The sequence below is a fragment of the Nomascus leucogenys genome, chromosome 12 (assembly GCF_006542625.1).
Source record: "Nomascus leucogenys isolate Asia chromosome 12, Asia_NLE_v1, whole genome shotgun sequence".
Classification (NCBI taxonomy): domain Eukaryota; kingdom Metazoa; phylum Chordata; class Mammalia; order Primates; family Hylobatidae; genus Nomascus; species Nomascus leucogenys.
The window spans coordinates 68033119-68060933 of NC_044392.1; the positions used below are offsets into that span (position 1 = coordinate 68033119).

At 36.4% G+C, this 27815-nt stretch overlaps 1 protein-coding gene across 2 annotated transcripts in view; it reads left to right on the forward strand.

Moving 5' to 3' along the window:
- The window catches only part of VAV3 (vav guanine nucleotide exchange factor 3), a 396199-nt gene that overhangs the window by 312128 nt on the left and 56256 nt on the right, over positions 1–27815 (forward strand). For both annotated transcript variants that reach the window (XM_030824967.1, XM_030824966.1), the window contains exon 20: positions 14897–15033. In XM_030824967.1, the coding sequence (XP_030680827.1) occupies positions 14897–15033 (137 nt within the window). The remainder of the gene's footprint in view (positions 1–14896; positions 15034–27815) is intronic.

Consider the following 27815-nt stretch of genomic DNA (forward strand, 5'->3'; position numbering starts at 1 on the left):
TATATATTGTATTATTGTATGTTTCACGTTGAACGTACTTTATTGAGGCCATTAATTTGAACGCAAGTATGGTTTTCTTTCATTAGAAAGAGATGTTGAAGTATTGTGCCCAGTAGGTAAATTGAGGCAAAATGGCATTTATTGAAGTGCTTACATCCTCATATAAATTCTATGCCAAAATAAAAACTAAAACCTACATTGCAGATTTTCTAGTCATATTTCCTCTCGTATGGCTGTACTAATAGCAATTAGTTAGCAATTTCTCTTCCATGACTGTACTAATGATTAAGTTGTTGAACATACATTTTTAACAACACCAGTGAAACACCTGAAAATGCAACTGAATAACAAGTATGAAAATGCTGTTTTAATATCCGGTTCTGTTTTATGTTTATAATTAATAGAACTTTAATCATAATATGTGTTCTGTGAATCCCAGAGAATATCTTTGCATGGAATCCTGTGTTTTGCTCTCCCGATGGTAGCTGTGTGGAACTTCAGTTGACCTCTGTGGCAGTGTCATGCTAGATCAGAAGTAATACATCCAAAGTGATATGAACCACTGTGGTGTCTAAGACAATATATACCCAGAGGCAACTCTCAGGACAAAACGTCAAAAAGGATTAAGTTCCTGTGTATAACAATTCTTTCTTAGCTGTCCTTTTCTATAGTGCTCATTATTTCCTGAGACAGCCAGAAAGGGAAAATTAAGAGAACATAGGCCATAACATTTGAAATTCTTAAAAAATAAAAACTGATTCTTATTTGTAGGCCATGATTTAATACATACGGAATTTTCTTATAAAGTCCCCTTTATACTACATTGACCTAACTGCTGTTAGATTGTTTTATTTCATAAGCTGAAGTCTTACTTTAATTATTCAAGATATAGAGGCTGGGCATGGTGGCTCATGCCTGTAATCCCAGCACTTCGGGAGGCTGAGGCAGGTGGATCACTTGAGGTCAGGAGTTTGAGATCCACCTGGCCAACATGGTGAAACTCCATCTCTGCTAAAAATACAAAAATTAGCCAGGCGTAGTGGTGCATGCCTGTAATCCCAGCTACTTCGGAGACTGAGACAGGACAATTGCTTTGAACTCGGGAGACAGAGGCTGCAGTGAGGTGAAATTGTGCCACTGCACTCCAGCCTATGTGACAGAGGGAGACATCATCTCAAAAAAAAAAAAAAAAAAAAAAAAAAGAAATAGAAATGATTGTCTTGGCTGAAAATGGGAAATGTGTAAATGTGTTGTGTATTGTTGCTTACGCTGAGGTCAGAAGTTAGGCTTATATGCAGGAGTAATGTTTACTCTTTTTCTACTCTCGGGAAAGACTGTCTTGGGTGGTCAGAGAGGAAAGGACATTGCAGGCAGCACAGAGAGCTAGGATAATTTCCTTTTTTATATTTTTATTTTTATTGATGTATAATAGATGTACATACTTTTGGAGTACATACAATAATTTGATGCACTGATATAGTCATATCAGGGTTAATTGGGGTATCTACCACCTTATGTATTTATCTTTTCTTTATGCTTGGAACATTTGAATTGTGCTCTCCTGGCTATTTTGAAATATACAATGGATTAATGTTAACTGTAGTCACCCTACTGATCTATTGAACATCAGATCTTCTTTCTCCTAAGTGTATATTTGTACCCATTAATCTCTTCATCTGCTACCTACTACCCCACTTCCCAGCCTCTGGTAACCATGAATATACCCTATCTTCATGAATTTCACATTCTTAGCTCTCACATAGGAGGGAGAACATGTAATATCTGTCTTTCTATGCTTGGCTTATTTTACTTAACATAATAACCTCCAGTTCCACTCATATTGCTGCAAATGACAGGATTTCATTCCTTTTTATGGCTGCATGTATGGCTCAATGATATTTCATTGTGTATATATGCCACATTTTCTTATCCACTCATCCATTGATGGACACTTAGGTTGATTTCCATATTTCAGTTATTATGAATAGTGTTACAATAAGCAAGGGAGTGCAGGTATCAATTGAATATATTGATTTCCTTTCTTTTGGCTATATACCCAGTAGTGGAATTGGTGGATCATTCTGTAGTTCTATTTTTTAGTTTTTTGATGAGGCTCTATACTATTTTTCATAGGGGCTGTACTAATTAGCATTACCACCAATAGTATATGAGGGTTCCCCTTTCTCCACACCCTCACTGGTGTTTGTTATCCTCTGTCTTTTTGATAAAAGCCATTCTAAATGGGGTAATATGATATCTCACTGTGGTTTTGATTTGCATTTCCCTGATGGTTATTGGTATTGAGCATTTTTCATATACCTGTTGACCACTAATATGTCTTTTTTGAGAAATATCTACTCAGATCTTTAGCTCATTTTTAAATTAGATTATTTGCTTCTTCTGAGTTGTTTGAGCCCCTTCTGTATTCTAGTTATTAATTCCCTGTCAGATGAATGTTCACAAATATTTTCTCCCACTCTCTACATTGTTGATTGTTTCCTTTGCTGTCCAGAAGCTTTTTAGCTTAATGTAATCCTGTTCTATTTTTGCTTTTGTTGCCTTTGCTTTTGAGGTCTTACACAAAAAACCTTTTCTCAAACCAGTGTCCTGGAGCATTTCTGTGAGGTTTTCTTCTAGTAGTGTCATAGTTTGAGGCCTTAGATTTAAGTCTTTAATACAGTTTACTTTGATTTTTGTATGTGCTGAGATATAGGGGTCTAGTTTTTTAGTTCTGCATATGGGTATCCAGTTTTCCCAGCACCATTTACTGAAGAAATTGCCCTTTCCTCATTGTATGTTCTTGGTGCCTTTATCAAAAATGAATTGGCTGTAAATGCATGGATTTATATCTGAATTTCTATCTGTTCCATTGGTCTATGTGTCTGTTTTTATGCCAGTGCCATACTGATTTGGCTACTATAGATTTGTGTTATATTTTGAAGTCAGGTAGTGTGATATCTCCAGCTTTGTTCCATTTTTCCAGGATTGCTTTGGCTTTATGTTATGTTCAGGTGCTTTTATAAACTGTGATTGAACAGTTGTGCATGTGAACTTTGTGCTAAGTGTCACTGGTGTTTTAGCTGAGAAATGAGGCAGAACTAAAAGTTTTATTTCAGTGTGTCATTTCTATGTATAACCCTGATTTTACCCGTGGACTACCTACCAGATGATTTATAACTTCTTGGCACAATTTGTTATTATTTTAACATTCTTATTTTTGTTTGTAGCCTACAGTTTACATTTTTATTGTTGTATATTTTTATTATACTTTTAGAATGTAGGTACTATTTTGTTATTATTCTCATATGACTAGAAGAAGCCAGTGTATATCTAACATTTTCCTTTTCCCTGTTAGACTCTAAGCTTTGTGGGGATAAGGGAAAGGCTGACTTGTTTGAGTAGCTTATTATGCTACATTTGAATAAGTGAAAACCATAATATAATTTTGGTATTTAAAGTTGATTAAAGAAACTCTTTATGTAGAAAAAAGATGGGAAACTAAAAATTTGGGGAGATAATTAGACTAATGATAAAGAAAGTAAGGGAAAAAGGAAGGAAGGTCAGGGAGAGAGTTAGTAGTTTTCAGATTGATAGTTGGGGGAAGAATATTGAAGTATCAAAGGACAAAGCAATAGCAGTACTATTCCTAAAGTTAATATTCACCTACATTTCAAATATTTTACATTGAAAAATTGTAGATGACAAAAGCTTATAGGATAATGCCTTAAATTTTTAGTATTCCCAATTAATTTATAGGAAGGAGACAGAATATATATTTCCAATATTATAATCCCAGGGTTGTAGAAATTTTGAGACTAAATCTCTGAAATTCCTATAATAATCTAAAGGATTTACTCTTGCCTATAAAAGCTATCATTCTCACTAGAAAATTTTGAATCTGATTTCTTTTCCAGCTTTCTTGGAAAAGAGTAGTGATGCATTCATTAAGTATTGAAATCTGAAATAAGTACTTGTGACCTTTCTGTAATCTAATCCAAACTTATTTTTCTTGGTCAATCAAGGATTCCACTGTTAGTGGGTAACAAAGTGCTTTTGGAAAGAACACCACTTTTGCTTTTAGCTAGAATATGCAACTGGACTTAAGTTGCTTCATACGTAAATGAAAATATTTGGCTAAATAAGAACCTTCTCTGACACAGGCACTATACTAGCATGTAGTGTTTTCATGGTCAGAACAGTACCACTTCAAAAGAATACACAACTCAACTCAGCGTGGTTTCTGATGTTTTCCCCTCTCTTTATTGTAGACACTGTTAAGAAGGAATGTTCCTGGGAAGGGAGCAATTTTTTCAGTTAATGTACATTCATAGGTAAATATGTTGGTGGTTGACACTTGGCCCCAGGGAAAGGGAATTTAAACGAAAAATTTCATCTATTTTTCAAAAAATGAAGACACATAGTTAGCCTCCTCCTATGAAACATTGGTGGCTTTGAGTAATAGTTATACATTTGCTTGATTTTAAACTGATAAATGTATATATTCACTCTGCTCATGTCTGAATCCATAGGATTGTAACTAAATGGTTCTATCTGACTTGAATTCCTTTTCTCACTTCAGAAAAAGGTTAAGGAGGAAAACTTCAAATAAAAATAAGGGAGGGACTAAACCTTAGAGTTACCTGTTAGATATTGTGGTGATTGCAGATCCTCAGAGTTTGAAAGTGGACTCGTAGAAGTTTTCAGTGACTGAGCAGGTTAGAAATTCTTCCAAGTAAATATTTTAATTGTAGCACCATTTTATAAATAAAAGACTGCTCTTCTGCGTTTCCCTTGTTCTATTTCAGAAGTTTGTTATGGAAGAATGTTTGTAAGAAGGGTAGAGAGATTGTTCAATTTATGTGCACTTTTCTGTAGATAGGTTGATAGTTGGTCTCTGACCTAAGGGCTCCATAGCCTCTTAAAAAAAAAAAAATCAGCACATCAAAATCACGGTGCAGAGTCATTTGCGTTCTCTGAAACTTTGCCAGTCAGAAATACCAATTGCACATGCTCTTCATTTTAGCTTGTAAATCAATAAACCCTGTCTGCATGAATCTGAATCTTTTGGGAATGCATCTGAATATGCTCTCTACTACTCAAGCAAGATGATCACAGGAAGGAGGGAGGTCAAGAGAGCAGAGAAAAATAAAGAAAAGCAAGCAAATAATTGAGTGTATAGGAAATAAAAAAGTTGGGTGTTTTTCTTTAACATAAATGATGCAAGTCATCTCATTTAAAGTGTATTCAGAGTGAGTATAAATTATTAAGGGGGCCTTAGTAAGAACCTTTAAGGAATATATTAGCAGTTTTACATGTCAAAAACAATTTTTTTTTTTGGAAAATGTCAGTTGCGCATAGCATATTGGTAGTTGGGTAGAAGTACAAATAAATAAAAGTAGTTTAAAAGCAAGTAAAAACTAATGATCAAGTGGCAGTTTGTTTCTATAATACCAATAATAACTGAATATTTGTATCATTAAAAGCTAAATTTGGCTATGAAAATAAATATTTATCATACAAATTTAGGCAATATAAATATATATGTGAAAACAAGAGGAGATAGATACTAGCAAGTAAACAGACAACTATGTGAATTGCAAGTTCATAATGTAGTCTGCCTTGTCTGGACCTGTTACAGGAAAGGGGTCCCAAGCCAGACCCCAAGAGAGAATTCTTGGATCTTGCACAAGAAATAATTCGTGTGAGTTCATAGAGTAAAGTGAAAGCAACTTCATTAAGAAAGTAAAGGAATAAAATAATGGCTACTCCATAGACAGAGCAGCCCCAGGGACTGTTGATTGGCCATTTTTGTGGTTATTTCTTGATGATTTGCTAAACAAGGGGTGGATTATTCATGCCTCCCCTTTTTAAACCATGTAGGGTATCTTCCTGACATTGCCATGGCATTTGTAAACTGTCATGGCACTGGTGGGAGTGTAGCAGTGAGGACTAGGAGAGGTCACTCCCGTGGCCATCTTGGTTTTGGTGAGATTTAGCCGGCTTCTTTACTGCAATCTGTTTTATCAGCAAGGTCTTTATGACCTGTATCTTTTGCTGACCTCCTAGCGTATCCTGTGACTTAGAATGCCTTAACCGTCTGGGAATGCAGCCCAGTAGGTGTCAGCCTTATTTTACCCAGCTCCTATTCAAGATAGCGTTGCTCTGGTTCACTCATGTGTGACAGACCTACTTGCTCCAGGTATTTAAGGAACCATAAGAAAGTCAGCATGACTAAAAAGAGTGAGCAAGTGTGAGGCTGGAACAGGATGAAACTGGAGAGTTATCAGGGGCCAGAAAATATATAGGGTCTTGTATGCAATGACCAGGAGTTCAAATTTAATTTTAAGTGTAGTGAGCAAGTTTTTAATAGGAAACTTATTATATAATTTATTATTTTTTTAATCAGGCTGCTGTGTGTAGGATGGTCAAACATTGTCAGATTGAATGAGGAAAAGTCAATTAGAAAGACAGTGCTTGAACTGGGAGGTAGAAATGAAGGTGGCAAGAAATGGTTTGATTAGAGAGAAACTTTGGAGATATAATCAAGTATATGTGCCTGTGTATGCACATGCATATTTGGAAGGGTGGCCTTTGGGAGAGAAAGGGTCCCTCCCTTCCTCCCTCCCCCCCTTCCTCCCTTCCTTCCTTCCTTCCTTTGTTCCTTCTTTCCTTTTCCAAAAACAATAAATAAATAATTGAGATAAAGAACACAACCTATGGCACCATAGTGTTTGGTCACAGTCTAGTAGATATAAACTCTGTACCTAGACACAAAGAAAGGTGCTATAGTCTGGTACCTATACTTTATACTAGCTAAATAAATACTGTTGGTGTATTGAGTGGTTCTGAAGCAAGTTTGAGTATCTAAAGGAGTGTATGTTTAAGGCACTTAAAGTGCACTTAAGGGAATGTTGGTAGGTGTTTTAGTCTGTTCAGGCTGCTCCAACAAAATACCGTAGACTCTGTGGTTTATAAATGACAGCTGACAGTTCTGGAGTCTAAGAAATCTACAATCAAGGTGCCAGTAGATTCAGTGTCTGGCAAGGGCCATTACAGATGGCTGTCTTCTCAGTGTTGTCACATGGTAGATGGGGTGAGGGAGCTCTCTAGGGCCTCTTTTACAAGGGCAGGAATTCTGCACATGGGGCTCCACCCTTGGGGCCTAATTGCCTCTCAAAGGCTCCACCTCCTAATACCATCACGTTGGGAATTACGTGTCAGCATATGTATTTGGGGGTACATAGACATTTAGTCTGTAGCAATGGGTTTATTAGTAGAAATTATATTTGAGTTTTAAGGAGTGAGAAGAGTAGTTCAGATTATTTTTTCCCTTGGGTTGGGGGATGAGCTGCACATTCAGACATCAGTAAGTATATGCCAGGAAGAAGGTAAAGTATGTTAATGAGAACTTGACCTGTTCAGTAAATTTCAAATAATTCACAGAATGAGTGTAGGAAAGGAGTAATAAAATGGGCCAGACCCTCAAGACTGCATATTATCAAGTTTAAATTTTATCCATCGCTTTCATGCAGTGTCACTGACCTTTTTTCTGTCCCTCAAGTACTTTCAAGTTCTTTCCAGTTTCAGAGCATTCATGCATATGGCTCAGTTTGCCTGTTAAATTTTTCCTCCCAAATGCCCACTGTCTTCTCCTCAGGTCTTAACCCTGACCTGATGGCCGACCCTTAAATAAAGCATCCCCCACTCCACGCACACCCCTGTCACTCTCTAATCCAGAATCTCTTTCTAAGTGGTTCTTTATGGTACTTTTATCTGGTATTATTACATTGATTCACTTGCTTTTGTGTTTGTCTCCTCCACTAAAATATGAGCTTTATGAGGGAAGGATGTAGTCAGTCTTATTTATGGTAGCATTCCCAGTGCAAAGCCAGTATCGATGCATGAATGATCTGTAAATATTTGCTGAATAAATGAATGAACCCATAGAACAAAGAAGGAAAATTAGGTTCTTGCAAAGTGCCCTTAATCATTTTTACTTTTACGCTGTTATCTTCTCTTTTAGATATCCTTTATGAGTGGACTGATAATGGTTCATCTTGGTTGCGAGAAAGAAAACATGCTCAGTTGCTCTGGGAGCTGGGTGTTTATGGTAGGAGATTAAAAAAAAAAAAAAAAGCCAAGGGGATCATCTCAATAATCACTCTGGACCTCAGTGCCTTACAAGAAGGGAAGAGTACAGGAGGCTTTAATGGAATCTTTCTGGACCAACCATTTTATAAACTAGTGATCTCAGTCATCTTTTGTTTACAGAAGTCAGAAATTGTTCTTTGCTGACTTAAATATCTGCCTCCTACTTCCATGTTCTGTAAGAGCAAATATTCTTCAATGAGTGCTGCTCCTTTAGACTGTCTCTCATGGCCTCCTCTTCAGCCGCTGGTGTCTCACATGTTAAGCCTATTTATTGCAGTCTTTGAGTTGGGTTAATCACCAGCCTTGAATTACTTGGGTGTAGTCAGATGAGCAGAATAATGTGGTTTAGGTGATAATAACCTTATGTGGAAAGGACTACCTGTGGCTGCTAGCTCACACATCCACAGAGCTGCATACAGACATGTCAGGCTCTAAGAGTTCTACAGATTGTCCAATACAGTGCTTGCTTTTTTTTTTTTTTTTTTTTTTTTTTTTTTTTTTTTTTTTGAGGGCTTTTGAGGCTGTTTTTAGAATATATTACTGGGAGTTATTACCTTCCTCCTGGAATTCGCCTAGTATTGGTGAGCTCTCAGTTGTTCACCACTTGAAGAAAAGTTCTACCTCCTCCTTTCCTGCTTCCCAAGATAACACCAGACATGTGGCAGGTACTCAGATCATCCTGAAACATACATCAGCCATGTCAAGTGGCCTCTTTTCTACCAGTCTCATTCCCTGTAGGTTGCATAGAATGACCAACCTGAAGTAGGGAAGCCTGAACTGAGAGTCTATAAATTGGATTTTTGTTCCATTTTTGCTTCTGATTAGCTGTTGACTTTAGACGATTTATTTTAGTGTTTAGTTTTATAATGTGACAAGGTGGTTAGACTAGGTGATAATACTCTGTAAAATTGTGTAATTGTGTTCTTTTTCTATCTTTAAAGAAGATGATAAGATAGCTCAGGGCTATGCTTCTGAAACTGGATTCCTTACGTCCCTGGGAATAGCTGTTTGCCAGGGGTCTGCCAAGTACATGGCATTTTCTCCTGAAGCTTTGACCTTAAATATTTTAGGGAAACATTTTTTCCAATAAAATGTACATGTATAACAGAACAGAATGTTAAGTTTGTGTGGATTTTCAAGTAACACATGAAATTTTATATTTTATATTTGGTAGCCTATAAACGCCTTTTTAATAAAGGTGAAAAAACTTCCAAAGACATTATCGTATCTTTCATCCTTGATTCATAATTCACTAATACTCCAGTAGACAGTGCCAAAGAGTGACTAGTCAGTGGTTATGAAGTTGAAGGAAGACATCTCTGCCTCATCCTTGTTTTTATATGAGCTGTGACAGTGCTATTTCCATTATTTGAGTCATCATTGTTTATAAAAATATTGTAGGCTTCTCTGGTGAAAATTTTAAAAATTGTTGATGGGGAGTGTTCCCTTTGTGAACAATCAGTTTTTTAGACCAGTTTGTTTTCCACCAAATTGCCTGCTTCTGTTGTAGCATGGAATTTTTCCACCAAAATTCCATGCCGTGGTTCCTTTTACTCCTCTCTGAAGACCAGCAAATCAATGAAAAAGTCATGCTTTCTTAGAAAGAGCCCTGTAAGCCGTGATGGCAGGGGAATCCCAGCACCTAGCATCCCAGGCTCAGCCTGGTCATTAGGACCTGATTCTTAGATTGTGGACTTGTATCAGGAAAGGTCCAGATGTTAATTTATAAAGGGTTTTTTAGTTGGGAAGATGACAGGCAGCACTTATTTCACTGTAATTTTCTCAAAAGCAAATTTGGCAGTGGTAGGTGTTGGTCATGGTGTTTTGCACATGTACCCACAAGAATGTGATTCCCAAACGGCTAGAGTTTGGATGTCACAGCTAGGAAATTTATAGAAAAAATAAAGTACATGTTTTAGGGTCCTACCCAAGAATTATGAAAGGAAAATTTCCGAAAATTTTTACAGATATGAACATTTTTTTTTTAAAGTTCCCTCTGGATGGAAGTCCATGCCCAGTTGTATTGTTATCTTAGAGTTCACCTGTCTGTCTATTCCATGGGCTGACTATAGGCTGTTTGAAGGCAGGATACTTTCCCTTGCTTTCTTCTGAAACTGCCATGCCCAGCACTTACGGAATGCTGAAGTCACATTTGATGAATGAATTAATATGTTATGCTTGTGATCAGTTTCCCAGGATAAACCATCTACATCTTCTGATATCTTGTAAAACTAATTATTTTTTAATGTGGCTGTGTTTAGATTTTAAATTGGGCCTCAGAGGTGAAAGGCTAGCATATTACTGACAGCCCATTTATCTAGTAGGCAGCACTCTGCTCTAAGTTATTGCCTCAGGGAAGCCCATTGCATTAGGGCAGTGATATCAGCATCATGAATAGATATTAATCTATATTGTAGCAATCGCTCTTCTTGCCCTGCTTAGAAGACACAGTGGTTGATGCTCCTACAATTAGCTGTTCAGTTCATTGAAGTTTGAAAGTTTATGTGAAAATTATCAGTGAAACAGTTTATATCTAGAAAATTTTCTAACAGGATTCTACTTAGAATTAACTTTTTAAAAAAGCGCATGTGTCACTTGGCATGTGTCACTCTTAGTGGTGCTGAATTCAGATTTGAAAGGAAATTTTGTTTCAGGTCCCCCTTTTAAAAACACTTCTGTATTGTTTTGGGAAACTCAAGCATTCTACATACCTACATGTAGCTTTAGTTTTATTTAACCAGAAACACGTGACTATTAGTAGAGTGTAACTATCATTTTAATATTGCTAATTTGTTTGTTAATTCCTCCTGCATAAGTTTGACTTGGGGATCTTGTCTGATTTAAGACCAAGCACAATTACTAGTGTGAACAAAAGTTAATGAGCAAAATTGTCAAGTTATATATTAAGGGCATAGTTAGCTGTACAACAAAGCTTTTGTTGCAGGGGATAAAACAAGGTAAAATAATTAAACATCTGGCAGGAGATCTAATTTTGGCTTAGTATTTTAATCATATTCTCTTGGATAATTATAATTGATTATATAAAAGTTTTAGGAACTTCTAAGATTGCCCAAATACATATGTCGAAAGTACATGTGATTATTTTGCATTTAATGTCTGAAGGTAGTTGCGATATAAATATTCATATTTGGGTGAGCAACACTGTAACTCAGCTAACATGTCTGTTGTAAATAAAGTTCTGGAGTGGAGAGAAACTAAACAATTGTTGGGTCTGTATTTTCCCAAGAAGAGAAAAGCAACTTTCTGGGATTAGTTGTGAGTTTATAATATAATGAAATGTGTATTTCTTGTCATTTTTTAAGGGATATGACTGTCTGTTTCCAGTTAATCAGTGTCAGTGAGGAAACTTAAGAGTTCAAGTTTTGTAGTTTACGCTACTTTGCACCTCAGCATCCTTTGAAGTATGGGTGGCCAAGGGAAGATACGGAGTTTTTTAAGGAACTGGGAATTTTAAGCCTGAACAAATTTTGAAAGACTAATCTATGAAAAGGAGATTTGCCATCTTCAGCATAATTCCAGATGGAAGGCAGGAGGTCAATGGAGAGAAGTTACATAGAGATTTTTAAGTAAGTTTCAAGAAGACCTTATTAATAAACTCTATGCAACAGTGACTGAGTTGTCATGGGGACATGTGGTGAATGTTCTGCCCTGGATGTTTTTAAGCAGAGGTTAAAACCTATCAGAGGCATATTTTCTAAGGGGAGAAGAAAACCTATATTAAATTAATACTAAATGGCTGTTTGAAATATAAACATCTGTAAATCTAATTTATTCTCCGTTCTTGATCTCATTTGTGAAGTGTGATGCCTGCTGTGGCGGTAGATTGTGTTAAGAATTGTATTGATGATTGAGTGCTGACGTCAGGTTTAACCCATTTACTCTTAATCGCAACTTTTTATCTTTCAGTTAACGTGAGTGTTTTCACATTCTTAGCAATGTAATGGTGCCTTTTTCATAAGTGGAAGAATATTAAAGGGCATTTTGGAAAGCAACCATTTATCCCACCTGTATTGTAGAACACTTACTATATGCTAAAATCAGAAGTAAAGGGCAAGTTGTCAGAATTCATTATATCGCTGTGCCCTTGTTTCAGTCCTTTTATCCTTTGATCTCTGTACCCCTGACAACAGATCATGCTGAAATTGGAAGTGCTGATAATCAGAAATAAATTGCCAAAGATAACCCTAACAAATGACCAAAAAAAAAAATACATTCCATTATATCATAAACTCACAACCCATTCCACAAAAAACCGTATGAGTTGAAGAAACACTGTACTTCGTAAGTTGATTATGGCTGAATAGAGGTTAATAACAATGTCCCAGTGGCTATTACCTGGGCTTAAGCATAATTCTTGGCAAGGGTTACACATTTTTGCGTTGGGGATGAAGTCATACTTATACTAGTGTGCTACTAGGTGAATTTCCTAAATGAAGCTCATAGCCAAGAAGAAAGCAATACCAGAAAAGATAGAGTAAATAAAAAACTTAGGAATAAGTGGGACTAGAAAAGCTAGAATAGCTAAGTCCTATTACTTGACCAGAGTATACTAGTGTATGTACCCTTTGTAATGTTAAATATAATTTTACATGTTATGGGCATGTGGTGGGCATTCCAGTCCACCTACAGAAAGACATATGAGGCAGCATTGCTCCATCCCTAACACCTTACAGCCTCTTATGGAGCCTGGGCATTTCTGTATTTTAATCCCTAATATATATTTGGGTGGTGAAATGTCATTAAAGTTAAATTTTTTCCTAAACACTCTGTGAATTTTCAGTTGTTTCTTCTTAAGAATGATTGACTTGGACATGTTGGCAATAAAGGAACTGCTCTTTCCATCATTTGTCACGTGACGCTGCTCCCTTTTATCCCTGTGGCTCTTGGCAACAGAAAACTGCAGTGAAGGCCACGGCTCAGAACTGGCCCCAGTATTTGAGACCACATCAGCTATTTGATGTTTTAAAGATCTTCTTTCTTGACTTCCGCCTCTATTTAAAACTGTCAGAAAAACAAAATTACCCAGGGAGCCTACCAAACAAGATGCTTTCCTTGCCCTAGATATGCTCAATAAAAAGGAGGTGAACTGCAATTCTCTTCCTTAAACACGGAGTTAACTATCATGCAAACCAGACTCCATTTAAAAAATTATTCTACTTTATATTACATCCTCTTCCACCTGTTGGAGTTCTTAATCACTTGCGTATGGGATATTTAGGTTTCATTTTAAATTAGCAGTAGCAACTTAATAGAATGTGTAAAATAAACTCTCTATACTAAAGGCATTTGTAGTGTATTGAGAGCAATTCCGTTAAACATTTAACTGAGAGGAGTTCTCTTATAGAGCGTTGTTTAGGGGAAAGTCAATGAAATCTGCTGTTGGTGTTAGGGTGAGACCTTATAACATCTGGTAGGGAAATGCTCCATGAATGTGAGATTAAAATCATCCTTCTGGGGGTTCTGCGGCACAAGAACAGAAGCAAAGGAGGATGTAGCAACTCCTGACAAGCCTCAGTCAGCTGGGACTCCTGACAAGTCCCAGCAGCTAAACTGGGGTGAAGGGCACAGTGTTTTTCAACCTCTGCCTCCTGATTGGATTGATAAACAAGTGTTGACTAAAACTTTTCTAGTCTGTTCAGTTGATAGCCACACTTGTTTTTCTCCCTCTGGCATGGTTGTTCAAAAGAATTTTGAGGACTTTAATAAACTGTTGGCTGAAGCATTTCATGTAGCTTTTGAGATTTTTCTAGGTAACTTGGACATCTAGAGCCGAATGACAGTCATTCATCCTTCTTTACGTGTTTAGTGCAGCATTTTCAGCCAGTTACAGCTTCACCATGGTTAATCATTAGAATAAAAAGTCCTGAAGCATAATAAAGGCTTCAGTCCTTAAATGTGCAAAAAATATCATGTTTATGAGTGGACCTCTCTTAGTTGGGAGCAGTTTCACCTGTAAATGAATAAGTGACTGTGAGGTTGTCCATTGTGACTAGTATTGCTGCACCCAGACCTATGTTCAATTGAAGCTGCTGTTCTCTCAAAAATGAAATAGTGAACTGAGGCCTTCATTGCGCATTCAAAGAAATACAAAGAGAAGGAATGGATCTGTATTTCAAATATCATTGGTACTATTGGCTTAGACATATTCCCTTTATTGGGTCTGTTTTGCAAGCCTAAATTTGAGCCTGAAGAGTTTCTCCATATAAATGTCTTAAGTATTGCAGTGGCACATCCATCACCTTTTTGCTTTTGAATTACAAAGATAACCTTAAGATATGATCCATATACCGGGCAATGTGATACATACACAGAAAGGGCGAGCCTCCTCAGTGATGAAATCAGCCAGTGCCCAAGAGGAAAGTAATAGGCAGAAAGGATAGAGTTGATGAAAAAATTGATTCTTTTCCATTAAACTGTACGTGATGTGTTTTTTATGAAGCAGGCATCAGCTGAAGGAGAAATATTTTTTCAACAAAAAAGAGATTGATGGTAAGGGAGAAGAAAAGTATGTCAGGGATCATGGGGTAAATATGTGTCTTATTCTATTACCATCTCATATAATGAGAGAGTTGAAAAGCATTCTGTTATGTTTACTTAAAATGTTTACTTGGACTTGGTGGTATTAACACTTTTTAATGTTAATAATGGCATTTTTTGTAAAGTACGTGTAGACTTCACGCATCATTGTTTTCTCAATTCTAAAACTTGTTTGGCTTATTTTCAGGTTTACCAAAGATGCAGGTCATTAGGAACTATTCTGGAACACCACCTCCAGCTCTGCATGAAGGACCCCCTTTACACCTCCAGGCCGGGGATACGGTTGAACTTCTGAAAGGAGATGCACACAGTCTGTTTTGGCAGGTACTATTGTTACAGGAAAGGGGTCCTGATGCAGATCCCAAGAGAGGGTTCTTAAATCTTGCCCAAGAAAGAATTCAGAGCGAGTCCACAGTGCAAAGCAAAAGCAAGTTGATTAAAAAAGTAAAGGAATAAAAGAATGGCTGCTCCATAGACAGAGCAGCCCCGAGGGTTGCTGGTTGCCCATTTTTATGGTTATTTCTTGATGAAATATTAAACAAGGGGTGGATTATTCATGTCTCCCCTTTTTAGATCATATTGGGTAACTTCCTGACATTGCCATGGCATTTGTAAACTGTCATGGCGCTGATGGGAATGTAGTAGTGAGGACGACCAGAGGTCACTTGGTTTTGGTAGGATTTAGCCAGCTTCTTTACTGCAACCTGTTTTATCAGCAAGGTCTTTATGACCTGTGTCTTGTGCTGACCTCCTGTCTCATACTGTGACTTAGAATGTCTTAACTGTCTGGGAATGCAGCCGAGTAGGTTTCAGCCTCATTTTACCCAGCTCCCGTTTAAGATGGAGTTGCTCTGGTTCACACGCCTCTGACACTATCCGAATTACAGTTTGTTAGATGTAATGCAAGATTTATTACTGCTTAAAGAAAAATGACTCTTGTCTTTAGAAACTGCATGCTTTCAGCTTCAGAAGTTTTACATGATATGCAGAAAATATTTTTTATTAACCTTTTTTATATTTACTAATGCCAAAGTGGCAACAAAAATTGGAACACTAGAGGAAAATACTATCAGTGCTGTGGGGTCATAATTATCATTTTTATTAAAAATTCCTACTTTACCAGAGCATTTTTTCCAAACCTAGGACCTGTGGGTATGATCTAATTTGCATGGCTTTAATATTAACAGTTCACTTCAGGGGAATTACCTAATTAGCTTGCCTGTGGACATTTCTGACCATATTTGCTTTTTGCCTACCCACAGTAATACCTGGAGTTCTCAGAGGTGCTCTGGGCATTATTCATAAAATCTATGAAATGTGAAAAGTAAGTGAGTGTGTTGATGTTTGCCCATGATGAAATCTCTCTTGGCCTGTGGACCTTTTTATTTGGTTGAAACTTTCTTTGAACTTAGGTAAATATGGTATCATGTTAAGATTGAATAAAGCTGTTCATTAAATTCCCGAATTTCATGTGTATGTTAGAAATATTTCCCAATGATGTTGAGGAAAGAATTTGTTAAAAAATCTATTGTGTATTGAGGGAAAAATAAGTGAGGGTCAACAGAAAGATTATCATGAGTGAAATGTGGTTAGAGGTAAAGAGAGAGAAATCAGAGAAAAGACTGTTGGATAATAATCAATTGTGCACATGTGGAAGGGACAGCTATTTTATTTGCCTAAATCTGTTTTATTGTCTGTCATCTTGTTATATAAGAATGCCCAAAGATTGAACATTTATCTCTAACCACCATTTCAATTGTGGTAGGCAATGATTTTTCCAAAGCTCCACCATTCTTCTTAAGTATCCCACTCCTTCCAAACTTCCTCCTTCCCAGAAAAAGAAAAGAGAGAACAACAGACTTGAATTCTACCAACTCTTCAGACCACTTCTGTGTCTGTCAGCCTAACCAGAAAACATACTTGGATTTGTAGCCATAAGGTTCCTCACATTCAAGGCTTATCTTTCTTCTTGGACTTTTTATCCCGTGTTCCATCAACTGGCTTTTGACTCCTAAATTTTCAACTTCATTCTCTCCACTGGCTCATTTTCTATAGTACATAAATATGCTCAATCTCCTCCCATATTAAATACATAACTCAGCCTTTTGTCTGGTCATGCCAGACACTCTCTCACCCTCTTCCTCTCCACAACCAAAGCTAAGCTTGTTGGGGAAGTAGTCTATGCTCAATTTCTACCACTCCATGTCCTATTCATAAGGCAGCCTCTTGCTGAAACTACTCCTTCTTGGATCATTATTGCGACTTTATATAAAAACAGCTTTGAGATGGATGGTAACTGTGCATAGTTTAAGTGTACAATTTGATAAGTTTGAACACACACATATATATATATATATATATATATGTGTGAAACCATCACTATAATCAGGATAATAAACATATCCAATATCATCCCTAAAAGTTTTTGTGCCCCTTGGTAATCCCTCCATCATGCTCCTACCTGTTGCTTTGTTCCGCCTTGCCCAACAACCCTCAGCAACCACTGTTCTGCTTTCAGACTGGAGATGAGTTTGTATTTTTTTAGAATTTGATGTGCATCACATAGCATGTATTATTTTTTTTGTATGGCTTATTTCACACAACATGATTATCTTGAGATTCCATCACGTTGCTATGTGTAACGATAGTTCTTTCTTTTTATTGCTGATTATTGTTCCATGTGTGGAGATAGCACAATTTGTTTACCCGTTAACCTGCTGATGGACTTTCAGGTTGCTACTAGTTTTTGACTTTTGCAAATAAAGCTTCTATGAACATTCAAATATAATTCTTTGAATGGACATAATGCTTTTATTTTTCTTAGGTACTAATGCCAAGAGGGGAATATATAGATCATATGTGGATATACATTTAAGTTTTTGAGAAATTATTAAATTGTTATTCAAAGTAAGTACCTATACCATGTTACATTTCTCCCAACTGTATTTGTGAGTTCTAGGTGCCTCTTATCCTTGCCAACATTTGGTATGGTCATTCTTTTTTTTTTTTTTTTTTAAATACAGGGTCTTGCTCTGTTGCCCAGGCTGGAGTATAGTGGTACAATCATAGCTCACTGTAGCCTCAAACTCCTGGGCTCAAGCCATCTTCCCATCTCAGCCTCCTGAGTAGTGGGAACAACAGGCATGTATCACCATGCCTGGCTAAATTTTTAGAGATAGTGTCTAGCTAAGTTGCCCAGGCTATTCTCGAACTCCTGGCCTCAAGCATCCCTCCCACTTCAGCCTGCCAAGTGGCTAGGATTACAAGCATGAGCCAGTCTTTTAAATTTTATTTATTCTAGCAGGCATATAATGGTGTCTCATTGTAGTTTTGATTTGCATTTCGTTAATCATTAATTCATTAATAATGTTGAACATCTTTTTGTGTGCTTATTTACCATCTATATAACTTTGCTGGTGAAGTGCTTGTTCAAATATTTTGTCAGCTTTTTAATGAGCCATGCATTTTTTTATTATTTGGCTTTGAGAGCTCCCTAGATATTTTGGGTAAAAGTCCTTCATAAAATATTTTGTTTCCATATACTTCTCCTAACCTGTGGCTTTTTTTTTTACTCTCTTGATAATGTTATACATAGAGCAGAAGTTTTTACCTTTGATGTAGTCCAATTTGTTAATTTGTTCTTTATATGGATCATGCTAAAGGTATTACATCTAACAAATCTTTGCCTACCCCAAAGTTACAAAGACATTCTCCTTTGTTATCTTCTAGAAGCCTTATAGTTTTAGGTTTTACATTTAGATTTATGATTCATTTTGAGGTTTTTTTTTTGTATATGGTAGTAATGGCAGGGTTTTTTTACGTATGGATATTTAGGTGTTCCAGCAGCATTTGTTGAAAATGCAATCATTTCTCCACTGGATTGCCTTTGTAAGTTTGTAGATAATGTGTTGTCCATACATATGTGTGTATATATATCTTTATGTGTATGTGCACATATATTTATTTATATGTACTATATATGTGTATATATATCTTTATATATGTGTATATATGTCTTTATGTGTGTGTGTGTATCTTTATATGTGTGTGTATATATATCTATATGTGTGTGTATATATATCTTTATCTATATGTATATGTAGGTCTGTTTCTGGACTCTATTTTGTTACATTGATTTCTTTGTCCATCTTTGTACCAATGTGATGCTGTCTTGATTACTGCAGCTAATAAGACGTCTTGAAGTCAATGTTAGTCCAAATTTGTTCTTTTCCTTTTTTCATAGGTGTTTTGGGTTTTCTTGGTCCTTTGCATGTCATATGAATTTTGCAATCACCTTGTCAACTTCACCAATAAAAAATCTTGTTGAGATTTTGATTGGAATCACATTGAATTGTAGATCAATATAGGAAAATTGACATCCTAACAAGATTGAGTCTTCTAGTCACTGAACATACTATACTCCTCATCTTTTTAGGTCATTAATTCTCAGAAGTGTTTTGCAGTTTTCAGAGTTAAGGTCATATACATCTTTTGTCATATTTATCTGTAATTATTTCATATTTCATTTTGATGCCATTATAAATGAGTTTTAAAATTTTAATTTCTATTGTTCATTGCGAGATAGAGAAATACAATTGATTTTTGCATGTTGATCTCTTATTCTTTAACTCTTATTAAATGCACTTGTTCTTGTAGCTTTCCTTATGCAGAGTCCAGCAGATTTTGTAATATAGACGCCATGTTGCCAATGAATAAACGGTTTTACTTCTTCCTTTGCAACCTGATTGCCTTTTATTTCTTTTTCTTGACTTGTAGCAATGGCTAGAATGTCCAGTAAAATGTCAAATAGAAGTCATGAGAGAGAATATCCTTGCCTTATTCCTGATCTTAGAGGAAAAACATTAAGTCTCATACCATTAAGCATGACATTATCTGTAGTTTCTCATAAACGCCCTTCATTAAGTTGAGGACATTGCCTTCTATTCCTAGTTTGCTGCAAGTTTTCATCAGTAATAGATGTCGGATTTTTCTCAAATGCTCTTCTGCATCCATTGAAATGATGATATAATTTTTTGTTTTTATTTATGTGGCAAATTTGACTTTCATATGTTAAATCAATATTTATTTTCTATGATTAAATCCCAAGTGGCAATTATATATTATCCTTTTTATGTATTGTTTCATTTTCATGTAACACCTTTGTCTGGTTTGGGTAATAATGTAATGTTCAAGGAATGAATTGGGATCCAGTCCCTTCTCTTCAATTTTCTAAAAGAGATTTATAGAATTAGCATTATTTCTTCCTGAAGTGTTTTGTGGAATTTACTAGGGAGGCTATCTAGGCCTAGAGTTTCCTTAGTAGAAGGTTTTGTTTTGTTGTTTGTTTATTTTGAGACGGAGTCTCACTCTGTCGCCCAGGCTGGAGAGGCTGGAGTGCAGCGGCAGGATCTCGGCTCACTGCAGCCACTGCCTCCTAGGTTCAAGCAATTCTCATGCCTCAGCCACATGAGTAGCTGGGATTACAGGTGAACGTCACCATGCCTGGCTAATTTTTGTACTTTTAGTAGAAACGAAGTTTCGCCATGTTGCCCAGGCTGGTCTCAAACTCCTGACCTCAAGTGATCTGCCCTCCTCAGCCTCCCAAAGTGCTAGGATTACAGGCGTGAGTCAGCATGCCTGGCCTAGAAGTTTAAAAAAAAAAAATTATAAAACAAACATAGGGCTATTCAGGTTACTTGCTTCTTCTCCTCGAGTGAGTTTCGTAGATTGTGGTTTTCAAGGAATTTGTCCATTTTGTCTAAGTTGTCAAATTTAATGGCATGACTTTTTATTCATAATATTTCTTCATTATCCTTTTAATGTCTATAGAATCTGTGGTTGTATTATCTGTCTCATTCCCGATATCAGTAATGTATCTTTTTTTGCCTGGTCAACCCAACTAGATAGGTATGCATTTTACTTATCTTCTAATAGAACCAACTTTTGGCTTTATTGGTTCTTTTGTTTTTTTCCTCTATCATCAATTTCTGCTCTGATTTTTATTACTTTCTTTCTATTCTTTTGGGCTTAATTTGCTCTTCTTTTGCTAGTTTGTTAAGGTAGGGTGTTTGCTCACTGATTTGTGTACTTCCCTTTCTTTTGCTAGTATAGTTAGTTAGTACTGCAAATTTCTTTCTAAGTGCTACTTTGCTGCCTTCCCAAAATTTTGCAAAGCTGTGTATTTTCATTTTCAGTCAGTTCAAAATACAGATGGTCCTTGACTTACGATGGTTTGATTTAATGATTTTTCAACTTTACGATGGTGTAAAAATGATACACGTGCAGTAGAAACTATACTTGGAGGACCCATGCAACCATTCTGTTTTTCACTTTCAGTATAGTATTCAATAAATTATATCAGTTTTCAATATTTTATTATAAAATAAACTTTGTGTTGTATTATTTTGCCCAACTGCAGGCTAATATAATTATTTTAAGCATGTTTAAGGTAGGCTAGGCTAAGCTATGATGTTCAGTACAGTAGATATATTAAATGCATTTTTGACTTATGATATTTTCAATATTCAGTGGGTTTATCGGGGCATAACCCCATTATAAGTCAAGGAGCATCTGTACTTTCTAATTGCTCTTTCAGTTTCTTCTTATAGATTGCTTAGAAATACATTAATTAGCTTTGAACTATTTAGGGATTGCCCAGACATATTTAGAATTATTTTATGGCCCATCTCCACTGTGGAGTTTCTATTCTAATCTGCTGTTGCATGACATCTGAGATTACCTTCTAACTGATTTCCTCACCTCCAGAATCTTATGGTTTATCGTGGCCATAATCCACACCACTGCAAAATTCAAATGCAATTCCATAATTTCTTGTTAAAGTCTTTCAGTGTCTTCTAGCCAGTCAGAATTGCCTCTTATTTATTCTTTCCTTATAGTAATGATGACAACAATAGCACCAACAACTAATGTTCACTCTACATTTTTATGTACAGGGTAGAGTTTTAGAATATCTTTGTTAATACCCATGATACTAATGAAAATTCTGTAAAATGAATTACTATTATTATCCTCAACTTATAGATGAGTGAACTGAGGCATTGTGAGGCTGAAGAGCCTGCCCAAAGACATACAGCTAGTAACTTAGCAGAGCTGTTATTTAGACATAGGAATTCTGGCCAAGAGTCCAAGCTCATTACTATTACACTCTACCACTTCTTTTACAATCATGTTATTTATGATGAAGCTCATGCTGCCTTCCTAAACTTCATGCACCTTAGGGATACTGGGATGGTGGCTGTCTTTATGCTAATTAAAGAAACTAGTTTTGTGAGTTTCTTTCACTGTCACCATCAAATTTGTGACAGTGTTTCAGTTTTGTGATTTTTTTTATTATACTTTAAGTTTTAGGGTACATGTGCACAACGTGCAGGTTTGTTATGTATGTATACATGTGCCATGTTGGTGTGCTGCACCCATTAACTCGTCATTTAACATTAGGTATATTTCCTAGTGCTATCCCTCCCCCCTCCCCCACCCCACAACAGGCCCAGGAGTGTGATGTTCCCCTTCCTGTGTCCATGTGTTCTCATTGTTCAATTCCCACCTATGAGTGAGAACATGCGGTGTTTGGTTTTTTGTCCTTGCGGTAATTTGCTGAGAATGATGGTTTCCAGCTTCATCCATGTCCCTACAAAGGACATGAACTCATCATTTTTTATGGCTGCATAGTATTCCATGGTGTATATGTGCCACATTTTCTTAATCCAGTCTATCATTGTTGGACATTTGGGTTGGTTCCAAGTCTTTGCTATTGTGAATAGTGCCGCAATAATCATACGTGGGCATGTGTCTTTATAGCAGCATGATTTATAATCCTTTGGGTATATACCCAGTAATGGGATGGCTGGTTCAAATGGTATTTCCAGTTCTAGATCCCTGAAGAGTCGCCACACCGACTTCCACAATGGTTGAACTAGTTTACAGTCCCACCAACAGTGTAAAAGTGTTCCTATTTCTCCCCATCCTCTCCAGCACCTGTTGTTTCCTGACTTTTTAATGATCACCATTGTAACTGGTGTGAGATGGTATCTCACTGTGGTTTTGATTTGCATTTCTCTGATGACCAGTGATGATGAGCATTTTTTCATGTGTCTTTTGGCTGCATAAATGTCTTCTTTTGAGAAGTGTCTGTTCATGTCCTTCGCCCACTTTTTGACAGGGTTGTTTTTTTCTTGTAAATTTGTTTGAGTTCATTGTAGATTCTGGATATTAGCCCTTTGTCAGATGAGTAGGTTGCAAAAATTTTCTCCCATTCTGTAGGTTGCCTGTTCACTCTGATGGTGGTTTCTTTTGCTGTGCAGAAGCTCTTTAGTTTAATTAGATCCCATTTGTCAATTTTGGCTTTTGTTGCCATTGCTTTTGGTGTTTTAGACATGAAGTCCTTGCCCATGCCTATGTCCTGAATGGTATTGCCTAGGTTTTCTTCTGGGTTTTTATGGTTTTAGGTCTAACATGTAAGTCTTTAATCCATCTTGAATTAATTTTTGTATGAGGTGTAAGGAAGGGATCCAGTTTCAGCTTTCTACATATGGCTAGCCAGTATTCCCAGCACCGTTTATTAAATAGGGAATCGTTTCCCCATTTCTCGTTTTTGTCAGGTTTGTCAAAGATCAGATGGTTGTAGATATGTGGCATTATTTCTGAGGGCTCTGTTCTGTTCCATTTGTCTATCTCTCTGTTTTGGTACCAGTACCATGCTGTTTTGGTTACTGTAGCCTTGTAGTATAGTTAAAAGTCAGGTAGCTTGATGCCTCCAGCTTTGTTCTTTTGGCTTAGGATTGACTTGGCGATGCGGGCTCTTTTTTGGTTCCATATGAACTTTAAAGTAGTTTTTTCCAATTCTGTGAAGAAAGTCATTGGTAGCTTGATGGGGATGGCATTGAATCTATAAATTACCTTGGGCAGTATGGCCATTTTCACAATATTGATTCTTCCTAACCAGTTTTGTGATTATTATACAACAATGTATTATTTTTCATAATGCTGTGGGTGATAAGGTGGTTCTTCTTCAGTTGATGGTTGGAGTGGTGGGAGCAGCTGTAAGGTCCCGAATGCCCATGTCCACAGGATTGGCAGTTAGTGTTAGCCTCTGACTAGGAACTCAGCAGGGGCTGTCTGCACATTGACCTCTTCAGTGGTTCATTATCTTCCTCACAGCATGGTGATCTCAGGGTACTTAGACTTCCTAATATGGTAGCTGGCTCCCAAGAGTGTAAAAGTGGAAACTTCTGGACCTTCTTAAGCCTAAACACCAGAACTGGTGCAGAATTTCTTTTGCCACTTTTTGTTGGTTAAAGCAAGACATGGTAAGCCCAGATACAAGAGGAAGGGGACCATACCAATCAAATACCAGGAGGTGTGGTTCACCAGGGTACCGAAATAACAGTGTGCCACAGACAGAAAACATTTTGAAGCTGCGTGAGCAGCCCTAAGAATAAACTGGTTTTGTGAGCTGTTCCAAGGGCACTGAAAGCCAATCAGTTTTTCATAACAAAGAAAGAGACAGGAAGTAGTCAAGCCAACCACAAAATGTTGAAGATCTTGGTGCGTATAAGTGGCTTGCAAAGTGTGGTGTTTGAGATCACTCTGAAGGTCACGCAGGATTCCTAGAATCATGCCTAATGTATGCTTAGAGGGACTTAGTTTTAAAAAGATAATTTTGGAATTCATGTTTTTCTAACCAAGCTCTCTGTTCCTTTCCATCTTTTCTTCTTAAACCTTAGATTTGTAAAACTTAATTGTGTATAGTATCTTTTTTCATTTATTCACTAATTTTTCCTATCACAGTAGGTTTAGATGGTGCTTTCAATTATTTTCATGTTTTGAGATTATTTCCTTCATTCCTCACAGCCACATAATGTTAAAAGTAGAACTATAATTGAGATTCTGTGACAACTAGCCCAGTGCCATTTTTTACTAAATGTTACTGCCTCCTATTCTTTCTAGACAAAAAGAAAGACATTATTAGTTGTCATTTCCTTTCAGCAGCCTATAAACTTGAAGATTTTCTGGTATAGTATTAGAATGGTTTTGGAGACACTTAGGAGAATCATAGGAGAAATGAGAACCTGTGGATGACAAGATATGTGGGTATGTCTGGGGTATATGTAATGATTAGAAACAAGTAAGGCTAATGTTTAGAACAGAGAAAAACAACACATTTATTTCAGATAACAAGTATGCATTGAGTGCCAACTCTGTTCACTACTCAGACACTGCTCACACTTCAATTATCAATTCCTATCATTGGTTTGACATTAGGTCTCCTGTCTTTAGAAGAACCGTTTTGCTTGCCAGCGGCCAGTAATATGTTGGAATTTTTGCACACATATTTAAAGTTCATCTAGTGTTCCCCATACAGATGTAACTTGGGTCAGAATTGTGTTACGGATACTTCTAAGCCAATCAAAGAATTTTTAGCCAACAAATGCTAGTTTTATTGAAATGAACCACTGGCAGTATGAGAAAAACTAAATTCAAGTCATGTATCTGTAGCCAAATAGCTATATGGCTTTGGTCAAGTCCTTTAATCACTATATAGCTTAGTTTCTTCATGTGTTACCTGAGCGGGGCTATACCAGAGCAGTGCTTACCACCCTGACTGAATCACCTGGGGAGCTTTGAATAATGTCAACACACAGCCTCACTTCCAGAGATTAAGACACAGATGGCCTTGGTTGAGCCCAGGCATAAGTAGGTTGTATAAAACCCCAGATGAATCTAATGTGAACCATTGATTTGATGATCTAATTGGTAAGAGTCCATGGTAATTTTGACATATCCCCAGCTCACTGGTTGGTAATTGGTATTATTAAACATAGCTACAAAATAAGGTGTTACAATACTTTGGCTTTGATAGTTACCAAATAAGGGGTACCTTTTTGACAAATTAGTGTATGATTTAAAAAATCACTTGCTAAACAATCTTTGTACTGAACTTGATATAGTCTTCTCTAATTGAAAAAGCACTTAAGATCTTACAGTGTCATGGTTAAATTAGCTTTTGTTTCATAGACTGGACATATGGAGGGTACATGTAGGAAACTGGGTTGAATCTGTACTTACTCAGTGGCGTAATCTGGAATGCCATGTTTTTTAAAAAATTCTGAACAAAGACCTTTCCTCCTTAGGTCTAAATGTGGAATCATGTACTGGTTGATCCTTTGAAGCCATGTGTGTCTTTAGGCATGTTTACAGTGGTCGCTTTTATGTTAATCTGCTGATTTTCATACTCAAAGAAGACATGTACTTTATGGCTTGAATCCTAAAATATGTGACTCCCCCACTGGGGATGTTTTTTAATTGTTTTTGAGAACATAGTTTTTAAGCACCTCTTTTTGGTTCCTTCCTAATCTTCAGAGTGTACATACTTAGCTCTGGAGAAGCAAGTTATGTGTTTAGGAAATGCTAGCTTATTTTGCTGAGTGTTACTGACTCTGCCATATATTAGCAGTGTGACTTTAAATAGGTTACTTACTCTGAAGAGGGCCTTAGTTTTATCTGTAAAGTGGAAGTAACAATCACCGCATATAAAATAAAACAAATACACAAAGGAATTCCAGCACAGTGCCCATTAAATAGTGGCTCCTATCCATCCATCCATCCATCCATCCATCCATTCTTCCATCCTTTTATCCTACCATTCATCCATTCAGATACTTATAAAGTGCCTACTATGTGACTGATTGTGTTTCATGTTCATCATGAAACATCAACCAGAAACTAGAAAACTCGTTTCTAACCTGGAGGTCTCCATGATGTAAGGAATGATCAGAACTCAGGATAGGTAATGCACCTGGTTTTCATTTTGAGTTTTTTTATGAAGGTTTTTGTAAATCATATTGTTGCAAATATTTCTAGTGTTAAACCTATAGATAAAAATCTAGAAAATTTATTGAGATGTTACAATGGCTTTGTATTTGATTTCAAAAATGTCTTTTGTACTAGTTAGGTGCTTTGGCTTATTTGGAAATTTTTGAGAAGTTATGCTTTCTGACCTGTTTTCTCTGTTTTTGCAAGTTGATGACTTCACTCATTAGTGTGGGAAGTCAGATTTTGTAGTAGACTGTCATGTTTTCCACATACTCTATGTCAGGAGAATACAAATTATCCTCTACTATATATCAGGAACTTTCTTTCTTTGAATAGCTATTAATTTAGTCTGTATTATTATTACAACAACAGTAATTTCTAATGCTATTGAATGAATGGGCTATCTGCATTTTCATTATTACTTCTTTCAAACAATGAATTATCAATTGAGCTGTAAAAATGTACTGTGTTCAATCTTTGCATTTCAGGATTCATTTTGGCAGCATTTTCTTTTCTTCTTTGTCTTCTTCTTTTTTTCTTCCCCTTTCCTTGAAAGCTCTATAAAATTGCCTTCAAGTGAAATGAATACAAAATAGGAAATTGGCCATTTGGGGCACATCTTCTAGTGCAGGTGTAAGGCATAGTTTTTACTAAGCGTAACAACATGCAGGACAATTCTGATCATGTCATCCAATTGACGATGATAAACATGTTGCTTTTAAGTCTTTGTTGCAATATGTGATAATAAAGTCTTAGTAACTCCTGAGAATATCCTTCATGCTGGAAGAAATTGTTCATATTACAAACTTTATTTTCCCAGAAAAGATAACTATACTTATCACAAAGGAAGAGAGGGCAAGACAGAGAAACAGGCAAATGTAAAATTAAGCCATATCATCTATGGTTTCTATTACAATAGAATGCATAGAAAACATAGAAATATGTGTTTTTTTTCTTGGAATAAAGACTGTGAAACAATGAGGATTCTGTGTCTTATATGATGGGGTTTTATTTGCTCCATTGTCATTTACGAATATCCAAATGTTCCACAGGGAGAATTTTGCAAGCTAATTGGAACCAAAAGGCAATTATAAGCAGTAGAACTTTAATCAGTGCCAAAAATAATATATATTTTTATCCACAATGAAAGTTAAATAACTTAGAAAATAGTTGTGATACTTCACGCTTACTAATCATGCATCTACATGATCTTTGTTCTAAGAAGTGAAAATGTTTTTACACACATTCTGATTAATTCACAAGGTCTTCATAAA